The sequence below is a fragment of the Antennarius striatus genome, chromosome 11 (genome assembly GCF_040054535.1).
Source record: "Antennarius striatus isolate MH-2024 chromosome 11, ASM4005453v1, whole genome shotgun sequence".
Taxonomy (NCBI): domain Eukaryota; kingdom Metazoa; phylum Chordata; class Actinopteri; order Lophiiformes; family Antennariidae; genus Antennarius; species Antennarius striatus.
In genome coordinates this window covers 11,623,437-11,640,597 of record NC_090786.1, presented here as the reverse complement: position 1 = coordinate 11,640,597, position 17,161 = coordinate 11,623,437, and the positions used below count along the sequence as shown (strand labels likewise).

At 41.3% G+C, this 17,161-nt stretch overlaps 1 protein-coding gene across 1 annotated transcript; it reads left to right on the top strand.

Annotated features, from left to right (window-relative positions):
* Positions 1-2,054: 2,054 nt before the first annotated feature.
* On the top strand, positions 2,055-16,745 carry ogdhl (oxoglutarate dehydrogenase L). The gene is made up of 23 exons (XM_068327279.1): positions 2,055-2,122; positions 2,484-2,698; positions 3,898-4,068; positions 4,881-4,983; positions 6,788-6,903; positions 6,979-7,133; positions 7,458-7,604; positions 7,680-7,770; positions 7,862-8,041; positions 8,133-8,261; positions 8,539-8,718; positions 8,796-8,948; positions 9,551-9,653; positions 9,771-9,899; positions 10,104-10,254; positions 13,127-13,254; positions 13,386-13,564; positions 13,700-13,771; positions 14,350-14,475; positions 15,205-15,277; positions 15,357-15,520; positions 15,611-15,765; positions 15,858-16,745. Exons 2-23 carry the CDS (start codon positions 2,486-2,488, stop codon positions 15,979-15,981), a joined length of 3,042 nt encoding a protein of 1,013 aa, XP_068183380.1. The 5' UTR covers positions 2,055-2,122; positions 2,484-2,485; the 3' UTR covers positions 15,982-16,745.
* The last annotated feature ends 416 nt before the right edge of the window (positions 16,746-17,161 follow it).

Sequence of the window (17,161 nt, the reverse complement as noted above, 5' to 3'; positions counted from 1 at the left end):
AGGGCGGAGAATACGGAGTTGTTGGAATGCTACTACACGAGTAATCCCAGAGAGAGGGGATATATGGGGCGGATATGGGACCAATGGATGCTTCGAAACCCACAATCAAGGCTAACAAAGAAACAGCTGTTAGCCCAGTGTTCCAACATCCGTAACCAAAAACCGCTATCATAACTCCAGACCGATGAAACAATCCTACGGTAAGTGGAAGCCAGGACGCTAGGTCAGCTAGGGGATTTCAAGAGACATAGACAGCCTCAATGCAAGATCTGCCCTAACCCAAATGGAAACCTAGAGCCTCTGACAAATACCGAAGCTGAGTTGTCAAGTACCTTCAGAAGATCTGCTAGAAGATGTGAATGCTGCAATAAGAACCATCCCCACAGGGAACATAACTGAGACCAACAAGCTGATCCACAGTACAGCAACAGTAATCCTCGAGATGCTGGGATATAAGATCAACACAGGGCATAACAAATAATACCCTCCATGGTGTGTAGGGTTTATATATACACACCCTCTGTGTGTGTATACATACACTAGTGGGAAACCATGGAAATGCTACAATAAAACAATAATATCAGACTTCATTTGTTTTCTTGTTTTTCTTTGCCATCACAAGAAAACAAACCGCTGTGTCCGGGGAAACCGTAACTGCTCCGTGTGTGTGTGTGTGTGCGACGGACGAACATGAAGACGAAGGCCGCTTAGGCATTATGGTCCGGCCATCCCGGTAGACGTGAGTTCGGTCCTGGTGAATAAAGCTTTGGGGTCCCCCACACGATAACATGAGGTCTGTCACAATCACAGAACATAAACCGCTATGTTTGAAGAAGCCAAAACGGCTCCGTGAGTGAGAGACATGACAAATGTGACGACCAGAGCTAACTCGGCTAGCGGCCCCAACTTCCAGGTAGAAGACAAGCGTGACAGCATGAGATTTTCAAGTGAGCTTATTCAAATATATAAGTGGGGATATGTCACATCTGTATTATATATACTGTAAACATATTTATGTATGCTTTAATTTTGTCCTCACAAACAAGATGTGGTTCATGTGAATAAATCTCAATAGTTATTTAGATTATTTGAAAAGAGATACTGTCACCTGCAACTGGTTCACAATAAAGAAGTTTACAACCCACTTAATGATCAGAGTAATTGTCTGGTATGTAGGCCTGCTCTGTTCTGTCTGGTGGACACTCTGTAACTTGTGCCCACTCGATTTCCCCAGTTTTCAGTGGTGTGTTTGCCATGATTGATAATGTTGCTCCTTCTGTGCCAACAAGTATGACTGATGAAAATCTGGAGGAGAGGAGAGGAGAGGAGGCGGTGGGGGTTACTAACTATCTTCTTGTTTAACCCTCTCAAGGTGGAAGACAATCAATCTGGAACCACTTGCTCAAATGACTCATGTTCAGCCATTATAAAAGTTTAATTGGCTCATATAATTAATAGTGAGGGAACAAACGTGTTGATGTGACAGAGGCGAAAAATGACCTGTCTGGATATGAAGGGGTTCATAGATTTGAGATGACAGGATTAAAGAAAACACTCTTGTTATAAAAACTAATTGCTTTATAAAACAGACGCCCTAAATACATAAATTGATTCATTTCTTATGCCTTCAATCAATTTTAAGGAAAATATGTCAGATCGTTAGTTTTCCTTCTCTCTGTTCTTGAGTTCGGCTGTTACCTATAGGTTTCACCGGCACCTTTGGGTGGAGGACGCGCCGCCTGACGCACCACTGGGGGGGAGGGGGGGTGACAATGAAAACTGTCCTACAAATTTACTGGAATGACGTTGATGGGACAGCGGTGAAGTCTAAGGTGATGTGATGGCATTGTAATTTCCTTTTGTGGGATTAATAAAGTGTACTTCTTCTTCTTCTTCTAAGGTAAATGTAGACGTGTGGAAATAAAGAATAGATGGTTTTAAAGCACTGTGTGATTTCCACTCATGCCGTGATTTGTCACTGGATCAGTCGGGGGGCGGGGGGGGGGATTATGAAGATTTCTGTTCAGGGATTAGAGATTCAAACCAAAGCATAGCAGACTTTAGGCAGTGTTGAGCGTTGACTCTGTGTGGAGCGCGTAAAGAACGCGTCGTGCAGGAAAAGGTGAGAATCACACGGGTGAACCACTAGACCCAAATAGATCACGGTTACGCACCTTGTGCAGCTGCATAGACCTCGTTCAAAAACGGACACAGATCGCTACGATCCGTAATCGTGCATATATTAAATATAGCTTGACAAAACAATGATTAAAATACGATTCTAAATGCTCCACCAATAGTATCCTGTGCGCTGTTGCGCTCTGCGCTATGCGCTCTTTGTGGAAACTTATTACATGACATTTTCCGTCCGCAGTCTGTAAAGTAACGTTCAGTGTGTGTTATAGGTGATTGTTTACGCAAACAGATCCACGTCCATGTGTGATTGTTAACCGTCCTTTAAGTGTGTCCCGTGTCTCTGGCAGTCATGAGTCGGTTTCGGGTGTTTGCGGGGGTTCTGATGCGTGGACGTGGAGGAGGGAGGCAGTGGCTGCTGGGAGGCCCAGCCTGTCGCCGGCTGGACCCGGCGAGGGGCTGCTCCTCCGGGGCGGCTCCTATTCCCTCAGCGGTGGTCAGCAGCTCCGGGTATGTGGAGGAGATGTACTTTGCCTGGCTGGAAGATCGTAAAAACGTCCACGAGGTAATGTTTTTTTTTATTATTTATTTTTTACATTGGTGCATAAATAATTTGAACAGTTTAGGATCCCGCAACCCTGTGACCCCGGAATGCCAAAGGGGATGTGAAGATGATGAATGAATGAATGAATGAATGAATGAATGAATGAATGAATGAATGAATGAATGAATGAATGAATGAATGAATGAATGAATGAATGAACCATGTCAGCTGATCATCAACTGCCATTGATTGACAGTTCAGCACAAGGGGTCAAAGGGCAGGTGACATGTGTACACATAATGTGAAACTTTTTCACCTTAAAGACCCCTTACAAACACAAACTACACCACCATGTGATTACGTTTCATTTCTCCCATTTGAGTGTTTGAATTTATTTGCTTGTTTCAAAATACACTGCCTGTCACCAAAAAAAAATGTCACACACTCATATTTTGTTGGACCTCCCTGTGACATCGTTTCAATAAGCTACTGATTTATCACAAGAAATATTTCCATTCAGCGATGCATTATTTTCTGGAATATGCCCATGCCATCTGGGAAGAAAAAAATCCATTAATGGAATAACCTGGTCGTTCAGCATATACAAGTAATCAACTAACCTCATTCTTTGAATACATACTGTTGCTAAACCTGACCAGATCGGGTATATTTCAAGAGTGGTTCGGAAGCACGAGATATCATTTTCCCACACTGATTGGCCACCACAGAGTCCAGACCTGAGAATCTTTGGGATGTGCTGGAGGGCTTTACCCAGCGATCATATCCCACCATCATCAATGCAAGATTTTGATGGGAAAAAAAATGCATCACTTGACTGAAATAAATCTTGCGAGATTGTAGTAGTTTATTAAGAGAATGTCACAGGAAACGCATGCTGTCATAAAAGCTAAAGGCGGTTCAACAAAATATGAGAGTGTGTGACTTTTTTTTTGTGGTGGTGACTATTTATTTGGGGGGACAGCCCCCTGTCTCATATTAACGTTAATATAGTGAAATAAATCATTCTGCTATTATCTGGTGACCCCCAGAGGACTCCAGTTTAAAAGCCAGTGTTGGTACCTCAGTCTCTGGGGGCCGATGCAGATTATCTAGCTGCTGTAGTTGCTGTGACTTGGTTTCCTGTCTGGCTTTCTCCCATTTCTCAAACAAGCTGCAGGGATACTTGTGCTGAATCTGCTCTGTATTTCTCTGTGTTCTAGTCTTGGGATGCGTACTTCTATAACATCCAAGCCTCCAGTCCATCTGGTGAGGCAGGTGACAGACGCCCCTCCTCTCTGCTCCAGGGCCGGGCGCTGTCCCGTTCACCACACATGGAACAGAAAGTGGTGGAGGACCACCTGGCCGTGCACACTCTCATTAGAGCCTACCAGGTACCCACACTCACCCGCTACGACTGCAGTACAAACACTCAAACAGTAATTACCAGCTTGTACGATATGGATTTATGTTATTTAAGTGATAAGATTAATCGTGTATCTCATGGGCATCTGTTTAGATCTTAATGCAGAATTAAAATGTCATCTTCTTGAACAATCACCAACTCACTGTTTTTCTGTCCAAAATGTCAGTGTGGAAAATCTATCAAACTAAATTCATTTGACAAAACAGATGCGGCTGCTAGATGTTTTGGAATGTTTTTTTTCCTTTTATTAAAAGGAATATACAATTTGTTTGTCACTGTGAGAGGTTATGCAAATCTTGAGATTAACTATAACCTACTTATACCAGCGGCTTTTTGAAAACAGGAAAATCAAAGAGACTACTTAAAGAAAACAGGTGGTAACATTTTCCTTCGCCCTCAAATTAATTCGAAGAACTATCCGAGGGATTTATTAAAATCGATCTTTTGGCAGAGGTGTCACTTTTATTCACAGCTTGTCGCAATTCTGCTGGGAATGCGTGTGTGTGTGTGTGTGTGTGTGTGTGTGTGTGTGTGTGTGTGTGTGTGTGTGTACAAAAACATAAATAGACATAAAAGCACTCCCATGAGGCTCTTCTCTCTGAGACTTCGGTCTATAACTACAGTAGATTTTTATTTATTCTCCAGCTGTTTATACTCAGCCTCTTGCCACATCTAAGTCTATTCCTCCTGATACATTTTTCTTCTTCTTCCATCTAATTGTCATGTTGTCTACCTATCTGCCAAATCCTGATTCAAATGTCCTTCCGGTACTCTTTGGAGATTCGTGGTCATCATGTAGCCCAGTTAGACCCTTTGGGAATTCTGGAGGCTGACCTGGACTCCTTCGTTCCCTCTGACCTGATCACCACCATCGATAAGTTAGGTGAGTCTCATGACTCTTAGACAGTCTTAGACACTTGACATGACAAGACTATTTTTGTCATGGTATTGCCTTCTGTTGATTGTCTTCATCGGTCTTTTCACTTTGGTTCAAGTTAAGCAGGCTGTGTATCTTCATTAATGCTAGTACAGACATGTGTACATTTATTTTACACAAGAGGTAAAGTGTTCCATATTTTATCCCCTTTTTAACTATATGTATATGGAGTTAACCCATAGGCAGCGTATATGCTTATTAGATTCCTCCTATGGATGTCCTTTTGAATGACTTCAGGATACTTGATGTGTGTAAGGATCACAGTCATAAACATAGAAGCACCATTTCTTCAAAAGCTTAAATTGCCTTTCAGTTAAACTGTCTCATATTAATTTCTCATGTCTGCATCCCTTTGAGAGTTGCATAGTATGTACACCACATGTGCATCTGTACATACTTAATACGTGTATCTCTGGTTCAGGGGTGCATAACACATAAGATTCCAGAGTGTAAGTGGTATTTCAGCAAAAAAAGACCTCAGTACATTCTCTGCCAAGTCCATATGAGGGTTGGTCAGTCTAATGCTGTTATTAATCTCAGGCCCAGCTGCTGTCATTATCCATTTCATTTAGTGGAGAGAGGATCGGGGCATGCAGGACATCCACAGAAAGCAATCGAAGTCTATGGTAATAGCTAGTAAAGAGGACAGGGAGAGAGAGACGTTATTTCTGTTGGCTGCTGTTATCAGTGATCAGTGTCTTTCAGGACGTAGCATTATAACTCCCTAATGAAAACTAATGACAGCCTCTCTAGAACCTTATGTGGTCAGTTGATACAAGAGGCTATTCTGGGCCCCCTTAGTCTTTGCTGTTTTCCTAATATGATTTTCACCTGTCTCCTCTCATGTTGGCAATGATCTTGAGCTTGACCAGCTCCCTCAGGTGGCCTTTGTCAGCACCAAAACTTCTCTGGAACCATCAATGTTTATTTACACGTATCTAAACACATCAATGACAAGTTTAAGTTTTGCCAACAAAAAATATTTTTCTTGGACCAGAAGTCAATATACGTCAATGTTATTCGTCAAAAAAATAAAATAAAATTCAACCCAAAAAGAGATTATAGCTGATCATAAAATTTCTATCTCAGTTAATACTGTTGGGAAACTTTAAAAAAAATTTTTTTTTAGGCTAGTTAATGTTTTTCTTTTGTAGCACATGCAATATGAATTTGTTTATAATATCTCAGTGAAACAACCGATGCACTGTCCCAGTTTTTTAAAATCTAAAACTCATAGTTGTTCAATCTCAATTAAATGAAACTCATTAAACCGGCAAAACCTTCACTTTAGAGAAGCTAGGACCAATAATTGTTTGACATTTATAGTTGATAAATGACCTCCTATCACACTTATGTTTAAGCTAATCAGCACCAGATTTATTACAGCGCTACGTTTTAGCAGTCATTCTGAAACATTTATTTATCATGTAGTGAACAGTCTTAGCTATAATTGTTCATGTTTTCATATTATATCAAAATAAATGGAAGAATCTAAGACGGGTGGACTCTCAAAATAAATTAAATACATATTAAAGTTTCGGTTGATTAGTTAAACTCTTGTGACATGAAGGATATTATGAAGGATATTATTTATTGTGACATCACAGATCATCTGTAAGCCAATCCCCTCCACAGATGTATGCATCTGTGGAGGGGATATGTTCTTATATTAAATTGAGAGACATAATATATTGTGTGGACAGACATACTACTTGGTAGGCATTAAATAACCTTGTGTGTCTCTTTGTAGGATTTTACAGTCTTGATGAGTCTGACTTAGACAGGAGCTTTCAGCTGCCTGCTACTACCTTCATTGGAGGGAAGGACACAACTCTTCCTCTGAGAGAAATCATACGAAGACTGGAGGTAATTTGTTTATATCCAACAATATGTCTCATGATGGGTGGAAACAGGACTATAATATTTGCTAATCCCTTTCAGAAATCCTACTGTGGTCACATAGGTGTGGAGTTTATGTTCATTAACAATATGGACCAGTGTCAATGGATTCGTCAGAAATTCGAGACTCCTGGAATCATGCAGTTCACTAATAATGAGAAGAGAACTCTGCTGGCCCGCCTGATCCGATCCACAAGGTCAGCATTAAATATACTGACTTACACTTTGGTGACAGCGCAATATCTCACTTTTAGATTTAGCTAACACCAGGGACTCACACAACTTAAAAAAACTCTTGTACATGCATATATTCAGGAGGATAAACACCCTATATTTTGTGTGAGCTTGTGATAAATGGCCACAGCTATAATCAAACATTACCTAGAAATAAATCTGTACAAAGTTTGAGCTCATATTCACTAAAAACATTATAGCAGTCCTCCAAGGTGTTACTCCACATCTATTATGTAATGCACATCCATTAGCTTGAGCTGCTATAAAGTAAATTTTTCTATGTCCAGATTTGAGGACTTCCTGGCTAGAAAGTGGTCGTCAGAGAAACGCTTTGGTCTGGAGGGCTGTGAAGTTCTCATCCCTGCCCTGAAAACCATCATCGACAAGTCGAGTGCTTCAGGCATCGACAGTGTGATCATGGGGATGCCTCATCGGTACTGTGTGTTCCACATTTTCCTCACTTCTCAGTCCATTCTTGTCTATGCAGACCATGTGACTGCTCCTTCCAGGGGTCGACTGAACGTCTTGGCCAACGTGATCCGCAAGGACCTCGATCAGATCTTCTGTCAGTTTGACCCCAAGTTAGAGGCTGCTGATGAGGTGAGGGACCCTCTCATTGATGGAGAAAAAGGCATTCTGGGGATACAACTGATGCCTTGTTTTATAATCTTTTTTTTTTAAAAATCTTTAGGGTTCAGGTGATGTTAAATACCATCTTGGAATGTACCACAAGAGGATCAACCGTGAAACAGACAGGAACATCACATTGTCACTCATGGCGAACCCCTCCCACCTGGAGGCAGTGGATCCAGTGGTTCAGGGAAAGGCCAAAGCTGAGCAGTTTTACAGAGGAGACTCTCAGGGAAAGCAGGTAACAGTTGCTGCAGCAGGTACACGGCAACTTATTTTGTGTTTGCTGTAGTAAATTCTATTTGACTTAGAACATGGTGTGATCTGTCTAGGTGATGTCCATCTTGATACATGGGGATGCTGCTTTTGCTGGACAAGGAGTTGTGTATGAAACTTTCCATCTCAGTGAACTCCCCTCCTACACCACACATGGTACGATCCATGTGGTGGTCAACAACCAGGTATTGTGTGTTGTAGCTGTCAGCAGAATGCATCTGCCAAATATGGCAGATGTTATTGTTAATACTAATATTGTTAGTACATTATACACTATTTTTACTTCACTATTCCTCCATGAATGAATGGAGGAGGGGGCTATAGGAATGGAAACCTATTTTATGAAAATATTACAGGAACATTGTATTTTGTGATGTTATACTTAACAGTACAACACTTTTTTTGCGTGATTTTACCCTTTAAGTGATGTCAGCAGTAGTGTGTTTGATTATTGGATCTCAGATTGGCTTCACCACTGACCCTCGGGTGGCCCGCTCCTCGCCTTACCCCACTGATGTGGCTCGGGTTGTCAATGCACCCATCTTTCATGTGAATGCTGATGACCCTGAGGCTGTCATGTATGTGTGCCGAGTGGCTGCAGAGTGGAGGTCCACCTTCAACAAGGACGTCGTCATTGACCTGGTTAGCCACAGCAGAATCTTGAGGGAATTAACAGGAAAACACAATTCTAAGCTTCAGCTCACACTTGGTATTTACAGGTTAGTTACAGGCGCTTCGGACACAACGAGATGGATGAACCCATGTTCACCCAGCCGCTGATGTACAAGCAGATTCGCCGACAGGTGCATGTGCTGAAAAAGTACTCTGACAAGCTCATTGCTGAGGGAGTGGTGACACTGCAGGAATATGAGGTTTGTGATCTAATCCCAGATGCCGTTGTTAAATAAACTGAATCTCAGTATCTGCTACTGTATTCTGTTTAATCTGGTCTCACCATTACCTGAAATATGTGCATTAAATCAAATACTGTAGCATGACCTTCCCTTCCAGTAAATTGTACTTGCACTGCTTTATTCGAATTTCAATTTACTCCCTCAGTTAAATCATCGAGCCTCACAATCCCTCACATAGAGTATATTTTGCTCCGAGTTTAAGCGACCCACAGATTGTGGAGCCATTGAATGAAATTGCTTGGTTCTTCATCTAGAACAGAATGTTGACTGTAAAATTCATTTTAAATTTTTTCTACCACATGTCAGAGAAATCCTGCAGCTCCTCTCTGATGGACATAGCTCTCCTTTGTGACCTTTAGACTCTTGGAAAAGCCCCATTTATAATAAAGCATGATAGAACCATTAATGCTGAATTAAACTTGACCGCTGGTCTCATATCTTTTTCTTCCTCAGCAACACACAGTCTCTTCAGTCAAGCATTTGTAGTCCTTTAATTGATATTAACAAATTGTTATTTATAGAACATTTTTCATTATCCCGGTAACTAAATGTGTTGGCAGGAAGAAGTTGCAAAGTATGACAAGATATGTGAAGAGGCATATACCAGCTCCAAGGATGAAAAGATCTTACACATTCGACACTGGCTCGACTCCCCCTGGCGTGGTCAGTTGCCCCTTTACAAGCCAGTGGCTAAAAATTTTTTGGGGGGGTGTTTGTTTATTGACCACACTTTATGCAAATTCTTTGCATTTCTATGACTATGAGTTTCTCTCTCTGTAGATTTCTTCACAGAGGAGGGAGAGCCCAAAAAAATGAGCTGTGCTCCTACAGGACTGGATGAGGAGGTCCTGCAGCACATTGGCCTGGCAGCCAGCTCAGTGCCTCTGGAAGATTTTAACATCCATCCTGGTGAGTTTGGGTGCTTTCTGTTGTAGAGCAGAATCACAAAATACTGCTACTAGATGTGATACTAATAGATGTTTGTGTAGCGGTACTGTAGACAGCCACAAGAGGGTTTAATGTCATTTTAATTAAGACTCCTTTCTTTGCTCTTATATGTAGTCTTAGTTTTAATTTTTGCTCCTATGTGTGTGTTTTATGTGTGATCTCCAGGCGTGACTCGTATCCTGCGTGGTCGAGCCGACCTGGTGAAGAACCGGCAGGTGGACTGGGCTCTGGCAGAGTACATGGCCTTTGGTTCTCTCCTTAAGGATGGCATCCATGTACGACTCAGTGGGCAGGATGTGGAGCGGGGCACCTTTAGGTGACACCATTTCAACACAATTGAATTCTCAGTGTTAGCTCAACAAAGATTACAGATCTCAACCTTCTCTTGTTAATGTTCCCACTACCACTTCAATTTGTTCATTAATCTCCAGTACCTGCTTCTTGCACTGTCGCGGGTTGGGGGGATCGCTGGAGCATATCCCAGCAGTCCCACTGTCACTACAGTCTCCTATTTTTGTCCAGTAGGAAACTCAGACCTACAAAAAGATCCAAATCATCTTTTTTTTCTTCATTCCTGACGATTATGTATGTCTGGGTCATCAAAATCAAAACGTTTATGACCCTCCCCATACTGATATTAAACCACCTTCTATCTGTAATACCTTTTCCCACACTCTTATAGACTGTTTAAAGCACTTTTATATCTCATGTAAGTCCGAGACTCACGAAACAGAGCGCACTTCTGGATGCCGTCAGCCAATAGAATGCACATACGGTATCACATGACTGACTATCTAAAATCCACAGTGAGGTGGAGTCGCGAGCGTTGATGCGCAAATGCGCGAGGACGCACTGTACTGTATTAATACTCCTTGATAAATCATATGAAGTTAATGTTCACATTTGACATTTTGTAAAGGTGTATTTATTTAAAGTCTGTGTTTAATAAGGTGATAATAATTTTCTTCCTTGTAAACTGCCTGTTTGGCCAGAGGTAAAGGGTAACAAAACGCCACCTTGTGCTAGTGTATGATGTAAATGATGATGCACTTCGTTGGGGTAGTATGGGTGTCGGCATAGGGCATCTCACAGACTGATGATGTCAGCACAGTCTCTTGGGAAATGAGAAGTTCTCATGGTGCTTTCATGGTATGAAGGGAGCCTGTGCCTGTCTAATGTCCCCCCCTCCGCCCCTCTCAGCTACATACTTCATGCTAACCAACCTGAAGTAACTAAGGGGCCTTTTATTTTGCCTCACATTTAACTCAGACTCCCTCTCCATATCTGCTGCCTCCATTATCAGGTTTAGTTTAGAAAATACATCCAGCCTTTGTCTCTGTATCACCTGTTGTTTGTATAAAGGTTTTTCATTTATACCTCCTTCATTAACATCCTTCACTAGTGTTTCCCTTCAAAGTTCTTAGGAACTGAGCATATTGGCGCGTCACAGTCGAGTGGTCCGTCTAGCGTATCTGTGCTGTACGTTACAGCGTGGACTAATGGATTCAGTTTGTCTTGTTTGTTTGGGTTGCATGCGTTGTGCACCCCTTTCCCTGACTAATGGGGCCCCTAGGCAGAAGAAGTGTGTTTGTGTGTTATTGTGTGTGCATGTTATAGAACAGGTGGCGCGGTGGTGCAGTGGGTAGCGCTGTTGTTTCACAGTAAGAAGGTTCCCGGTTTTGTCCCCTTTCTGTGTGGAGTTTGTATGTTCTCCGTGTCTGTGTGGGCTCTCTCTGGGTTCTCTCACACACTTCCAAAAACATGCAGCATAGGTGAATTAATAACACCAAATTGTCTATCTGTGTCTATGGGAATGTGTGTGATTATTTTTCATTTGACCTGCAATGACCTGGGGTCTCATCCAGGGTGAACCCTGCCATTCTTCTGCAGCCAGCTGGGATCAGCTCCAGCAAAACTGATTGTGATTGTCTCGTCTATAAAAAGTGGATGTATGGATGTATGTATGGATGGATGGATGTATGGATGGATGGATGGATGGATGGATGGATGGATGGATGGACAGACAGAACGGACAGATGTTTTAAAATGAGGATAAAAAAGGTGGGCATTCAGTTTATGTGACAATCCTAGGAAAAGAGTTCATTCTGATGAGCGTCCCCTTTGAATGGTGTGAAAGAGGGTTGAAATAATGAAAATTGGATTAAAGTGTGTTTAAGCTTCAAATACGGCTGGCTGCTCTAAATTGAACTCTTTAGTCCAGGAGTTCTGGATGAGAAAATATATATCCTGCAATGTGGAGCAAGGATTCACAAAAACAATTACACTGTAAAAAATGATCAATTATGTTATATGAATTGTGTTATGAATTTTCTTCAATTTATAACTATTGATGATATTATTTGAAGGACTCAAATTATGATCTTGTCATTTAGGAGGAAATTTAAAATGGAAATGAGAAATTTTGGTGATTTGCTTCAGTTTTTTGAGCTGAATGTTATGTAACCTTAAGCACTGCAAGTGACTGCATGTGTGTGTGTGTGTGTGTGTGTGTGTGTGTGTTGTTGTGTTGTGTGTATGTGAGTGCGTGTGCGTGCGTGCGTGCGTGCGTGCGTGTGTGTGTGCTCATGTCATTAAAGTGATGTTAAATGGGTCTAAGTGATTGTCTCATCGTGCTGGTTTTCTAGGCTGATCAGTACAGTGGGAGTGAGCGGACTGGCAGAGCTTGTTAATGCTCGGGTCTTTGCTCCCATCAACTCCTGTTGGGCTTTTCACTGACTGAGGAAGAGGAGAGGGGAGGGTTTTCATCATGGAATGTTTACATGGGCTGGAACAGGGGTTGTAGCTTGTGTGTGTGCGTGGATGTGTTTGCTGTACATCTTCTGGGTTAACAACAATAATTAAACCCCTTTTCTTTTCATGTTGGATTTGTGTGATTGGAAATAAATGTGATCCATTACTTCTGTTAATACTTATTCAGTGATTTATTCTCCTGTTTCCCCATCTTTTCATGTACTGATGTGTCACAGTATTGGTACCACAATGTCAGTGAAAGGACAGCAATGTCGGTCTGTCTGATCCATCCATCCATCCACCCATCCATCCATAAAACATAATCCCAAATCAGAACTCTGTTAACACGGCTTCAGAAAGGAGTTATCTTTGCTTTAGCAGCGTTATTGTTTGACTGTTTCAGATCTCAATGTCTCCATGTTGTTTATGTTTTACAGTCACCGTCATCATGTCCTGCATGACCAAAAAGTGGACAAACATATCTGTGTTCCCATGAATCACCTGTGGGCCGGTCAAGCCCCTTACACTGTCTGCAACAGTTCCTTATCAGAGTACGGGGTGCTAGGTAAGACTCTCTGCGGCCCTTGGATAGCATAGATGTAGGCTAGGATACATGTCAAAGTGAGGCCATCGGTGGCCTCACTTTGTTACAAAGAGTCTTCTTGAACATCTGCGTCTTGATGACTGTAACTTCAGGTTTTGAGCTTGGCTTTGCCATGGCCAGCCCAAATGCTCTGATCCTCTGGGAGGCTCAGTTCGGTGACTTTCACAACACAGCCCAGTGTATCATTGACCAGTTCATCAGCCCAGGTCAGGCCAAGTGGGTCCGTAACAATGGTATAGTCCTACTGCTGCCACATGGGATGGAGGGAATGGTGAGAAAATAAACCAGGTTATATTGTGTCGTTCTACATATCTACATATTACCTTGGATTACTGTATATGTTTTAATGGGATTTAACTTTTATTTTGCTGTCGATTTTCTCAGTCTTCTTTCTTTTTGTCCTCAGGGCCCAGAACATTCCTCAGCTCGCCCTGAACGCTTCCTGCAAATGAGCAAAGATGATCCAGATCACTTCCCTGTATGTTCACCTCTTACATGCTGGCTGAAAGGCTTGCTTACTTGAGGAATGTGATGTACTTAATGTTATATGTCAGAGGAAGTTCCCTATGCTATGGCTAAAATTCAATAGCATCCTGTTTTACGAGCTATGCTAATGTCATGACCACTTAAGGGGTATTTGCCAGTTTCTCTGGAGCTGAGAAGTCTCTTCATTACGGTCTCTGAAGCATTAGTATTCAGCAGCTCAGGTCCCAGGGGTTCGTTGGTGCAAAGGACCCTCAGCAGGCTGTATCAGCAGAAGCTTCCTAGATTCATCTTCAAATGGGATATTGATCAAACTATTAGTGTGAGGATAGTAAAGGATTAACAATCTCCCTCCTGTGTGTGTGTGTGTGCGTGTGTGTATGTGTTTGTGTGTGTGTGTTTGTGTGAGAGAGAGAGAGATTTGGTGCAGCGATAATTCATACACTACATCTTCCATCTAATCACAAGAGGAAAATAATATTACACTGTGACACCGTTTTTCTCAATGTGATTTCTTGGTGTTGGTCACCTTTTTAATTGCTTTGTAGTTAATTGTATTTTTTTCTTCTAAAGGTGTTCAGTGGAGACTTTGAGGTCCAGCAGCTGTATGATTGTAACTGGATGGTGGTAAACTGCTCCACACCTGCCAACTACTGTCATGTGCTCAGACGGCAGATTCTGCTGCCATTCAGGAAACCGGTACAGTGAGACATCATCTTCATTTTGTTTTTTGATCCTCTACATAAAATATGATAAGAAGGGAGATATAAGAATGGGTGACTTTTTGAAGCATAACTCAAAACCTTTTTGTATTTAATTCATTCAAAATTTTGGACAGATTAAGGTTCACCAAAGCATTTTTGTCATTTATTTTTCTTTCCATTTTCATCTTTACTCTCATGAGAGTTTTCAAGGTTGTAACTTTCGGATAGTTTTTTGCAAAACATTATGTATACATCTCTTTCGATATTTTGAGAATTTTCTTTATTTGTACTTTGAATCTCTAACAGTAGAACTACTTTGGAAAAGTTTTGGTGTGTGAAGCTCTGCTTCTTTTTTGTGTCTGTACAGCTCTTTTTTCATGGTTTTCAGCAACAGTGATAGTCTAACTGTTCCCCAGTTGCACGTAAATGCAGTGCTTCATGAAGCATGAGAAAATTATTTCCTGAGCAAATTAGTGAGGAGGCCAACAGGGGATAATATTGTTTGTTTTTTATGAAAAACTCTGAAGCTTTTATTTATTTGATTTTTAATGAAATGTTTTGTTTTGGCTGCCTTGTTGTTGCATACTATATGGTGGCAACAAATTAATGTGAAAAAAGATGAAGACTTCTACTTCTGGAGTGTTTTTTTGTAAGTGCACAGTGAATATTTGGATGATGCAGTCAATCTGTGGTTTGTCACTGATTTTTCCCTTTTTTTTCTCAGCTTATCATTTTCACTCCAAAGTCTCTGCTGAGACACCCAGATGCAAGGTCTACGTTCGATGACCTCACCGAAGGTGTGATTTTGTTTTATTTCTGTTAGAGATGACACTGGATTTTGATTGTGATGGGTAACATCATGTTCAATGTCTGCAGGAACTAAATTCAAGAGGTTGATCCCAGATAAAGGCCCTGTGAGTGGAGACCCAGCACAAGTGAAGAGGGCAATCTTCTGCACCGGCAAAGTCTACTATGAACTGGCTAAAGAGAGGAAACAGCGAAAACTGGAAAATGATATAGCCATCATCAGACTTGAGCAGGTGTTAAGTCCTTCCATGCTGTCTGGGCAATATATAAACTACTGATGTGTACAGTAATGGAAGTGATCCAATTTGTAAATTCCTCTTTAGATCTCTCCATTTCCATTTGACTTGGTGAGAGTGGAGACAGAGAAATATTCCAACGCTGAGCTGGTCTGGTGTCAGGAGGAGCACAAAAACATGGGCTACTATGACTACGTCAGGCCACGTTTCCTCACAGTATTAGCCAACAAGAAACCTATTTGGTAAGGGTTTCTGTTTACTTTGATTTGTTCAATGTGACTGTAGAGAATTCGATCAAGGACTTACATTGTCACTGGTGATGTGATCGTTTTAGGTATGTGGGACGGGACCCAGCAGCTGCTCCTGCCACAGGAAACAAATCCACCCACCTCAATGAACTGAACAGGTTCATGGACACAGCTTTCAACCTGAGTGCTTTCCTGGGGAAGGACTTGTGACTGAAAACTAGAACAAGAGTCTGACTGGAGATGCAGTTTCACTGTTAGACACTGTTTTATTTATCATTGTGATGTTGCAAACAATCTGTTTTTGTGACAGTGTGGAACATATCCTCTTTTTGGCATATTTTTAACCTAGATTTACTTGAAATGTCAGTCAGTACTGACTATCTTAGGCCTGGATCATTATTATTGTCCCATTTCAAATGTAGAAGTATGTTAACCTGTGACATGGAGACATGTCAAGTACACATTGAATCAAATATTAGCATGCGGTCTTTTGTGACCTGTAACACCTATGATTGGACACAGGACAAGAATACTCCTGTGTGTCAAGTGAAATCAGGTCAAGTTACCCACAACTCATCATGTTTAATCCTTTTACTCTAGCTATCAGGTGATTTCATGTGGTCACAAATCATCTGTGGTTCTTTTCCTCATTTAAGCAGGAGGTTCACATCATAGCAGCAAAGCAATATGTCATCACATGAAAATTTCATTTCATAATAACAAAACTTCACAAATGGACACATTTTACAATGGTACTACTTTGTAACATAAAATTTATGAGCAGAATAGGTTAGTCTTGATGTGCTTGTATTATATAAAGGCATGAGAGTATATGAACAGTAACACAATAATAATCAACTTAATGCCCAGATTTGTCAGAATCAGTGCTACTCAACATTGTTGTATATAAGCAGTTTTAATATTTTTAATTTTTCTTTTTTTGTAGATGACTAATAAAAACTCTTGGATATTCACACACTGTTTACTTGAGCAATGAATGCAAATCAAGAGTGTCAGGTACGAAGACTGCTCTGAAATTTAACACATCAGTGGGTTTAGTACCTGCATTTCCTTTGGCTACTGAAGGAGTCTGTATTTATTGTCACACCTCACTTCACCAGGAGACATGTGCCAGCTGGCACAGAGACTTACAGTCATGTTTTCTACTTAGGACATAAGGCTCAGCTTCCTCTTCGGAGGCCGAGGGACCCGCACACATCAACACCACACATAAGCAATATTGACGCTTTGCTGTCACATTTAAAATCCCCCTGTGCTCAACAGAAGTAGCAGATAGGGCTGTGTTGAGACAGCCTCCTTGAAATGATAACTTCCTACATAGCTGCAGTGTAGCTTTCGTTATGATTATAACACAGACATAAACTTGTAA

Bases quoted from the DNA above. Each gene is read 5' to 3' on its own strand.
- ogdhl (XM_068327279.1), top strand. From the start codon at position 2,486: ATGAGTCGGTTTCGGGTGTTTGCGGGGGTTCTGATGCGTGGACGTGGA. The intron at 8,949-9,550 runs GTTTGTGATCTA...ATGTGTTGGCAG, and splicing joins TGACACTGCAGGAATATGAG to GAAGAAGTTGCAAAGTATGA. The intron at 13,565-13,699 runs GTGAGAAAATAA...TTTTGTCCTCAG, and splicing joins CACATGGGATGGAGGGAATG to GGCCCAGAACATTCCTCAGC.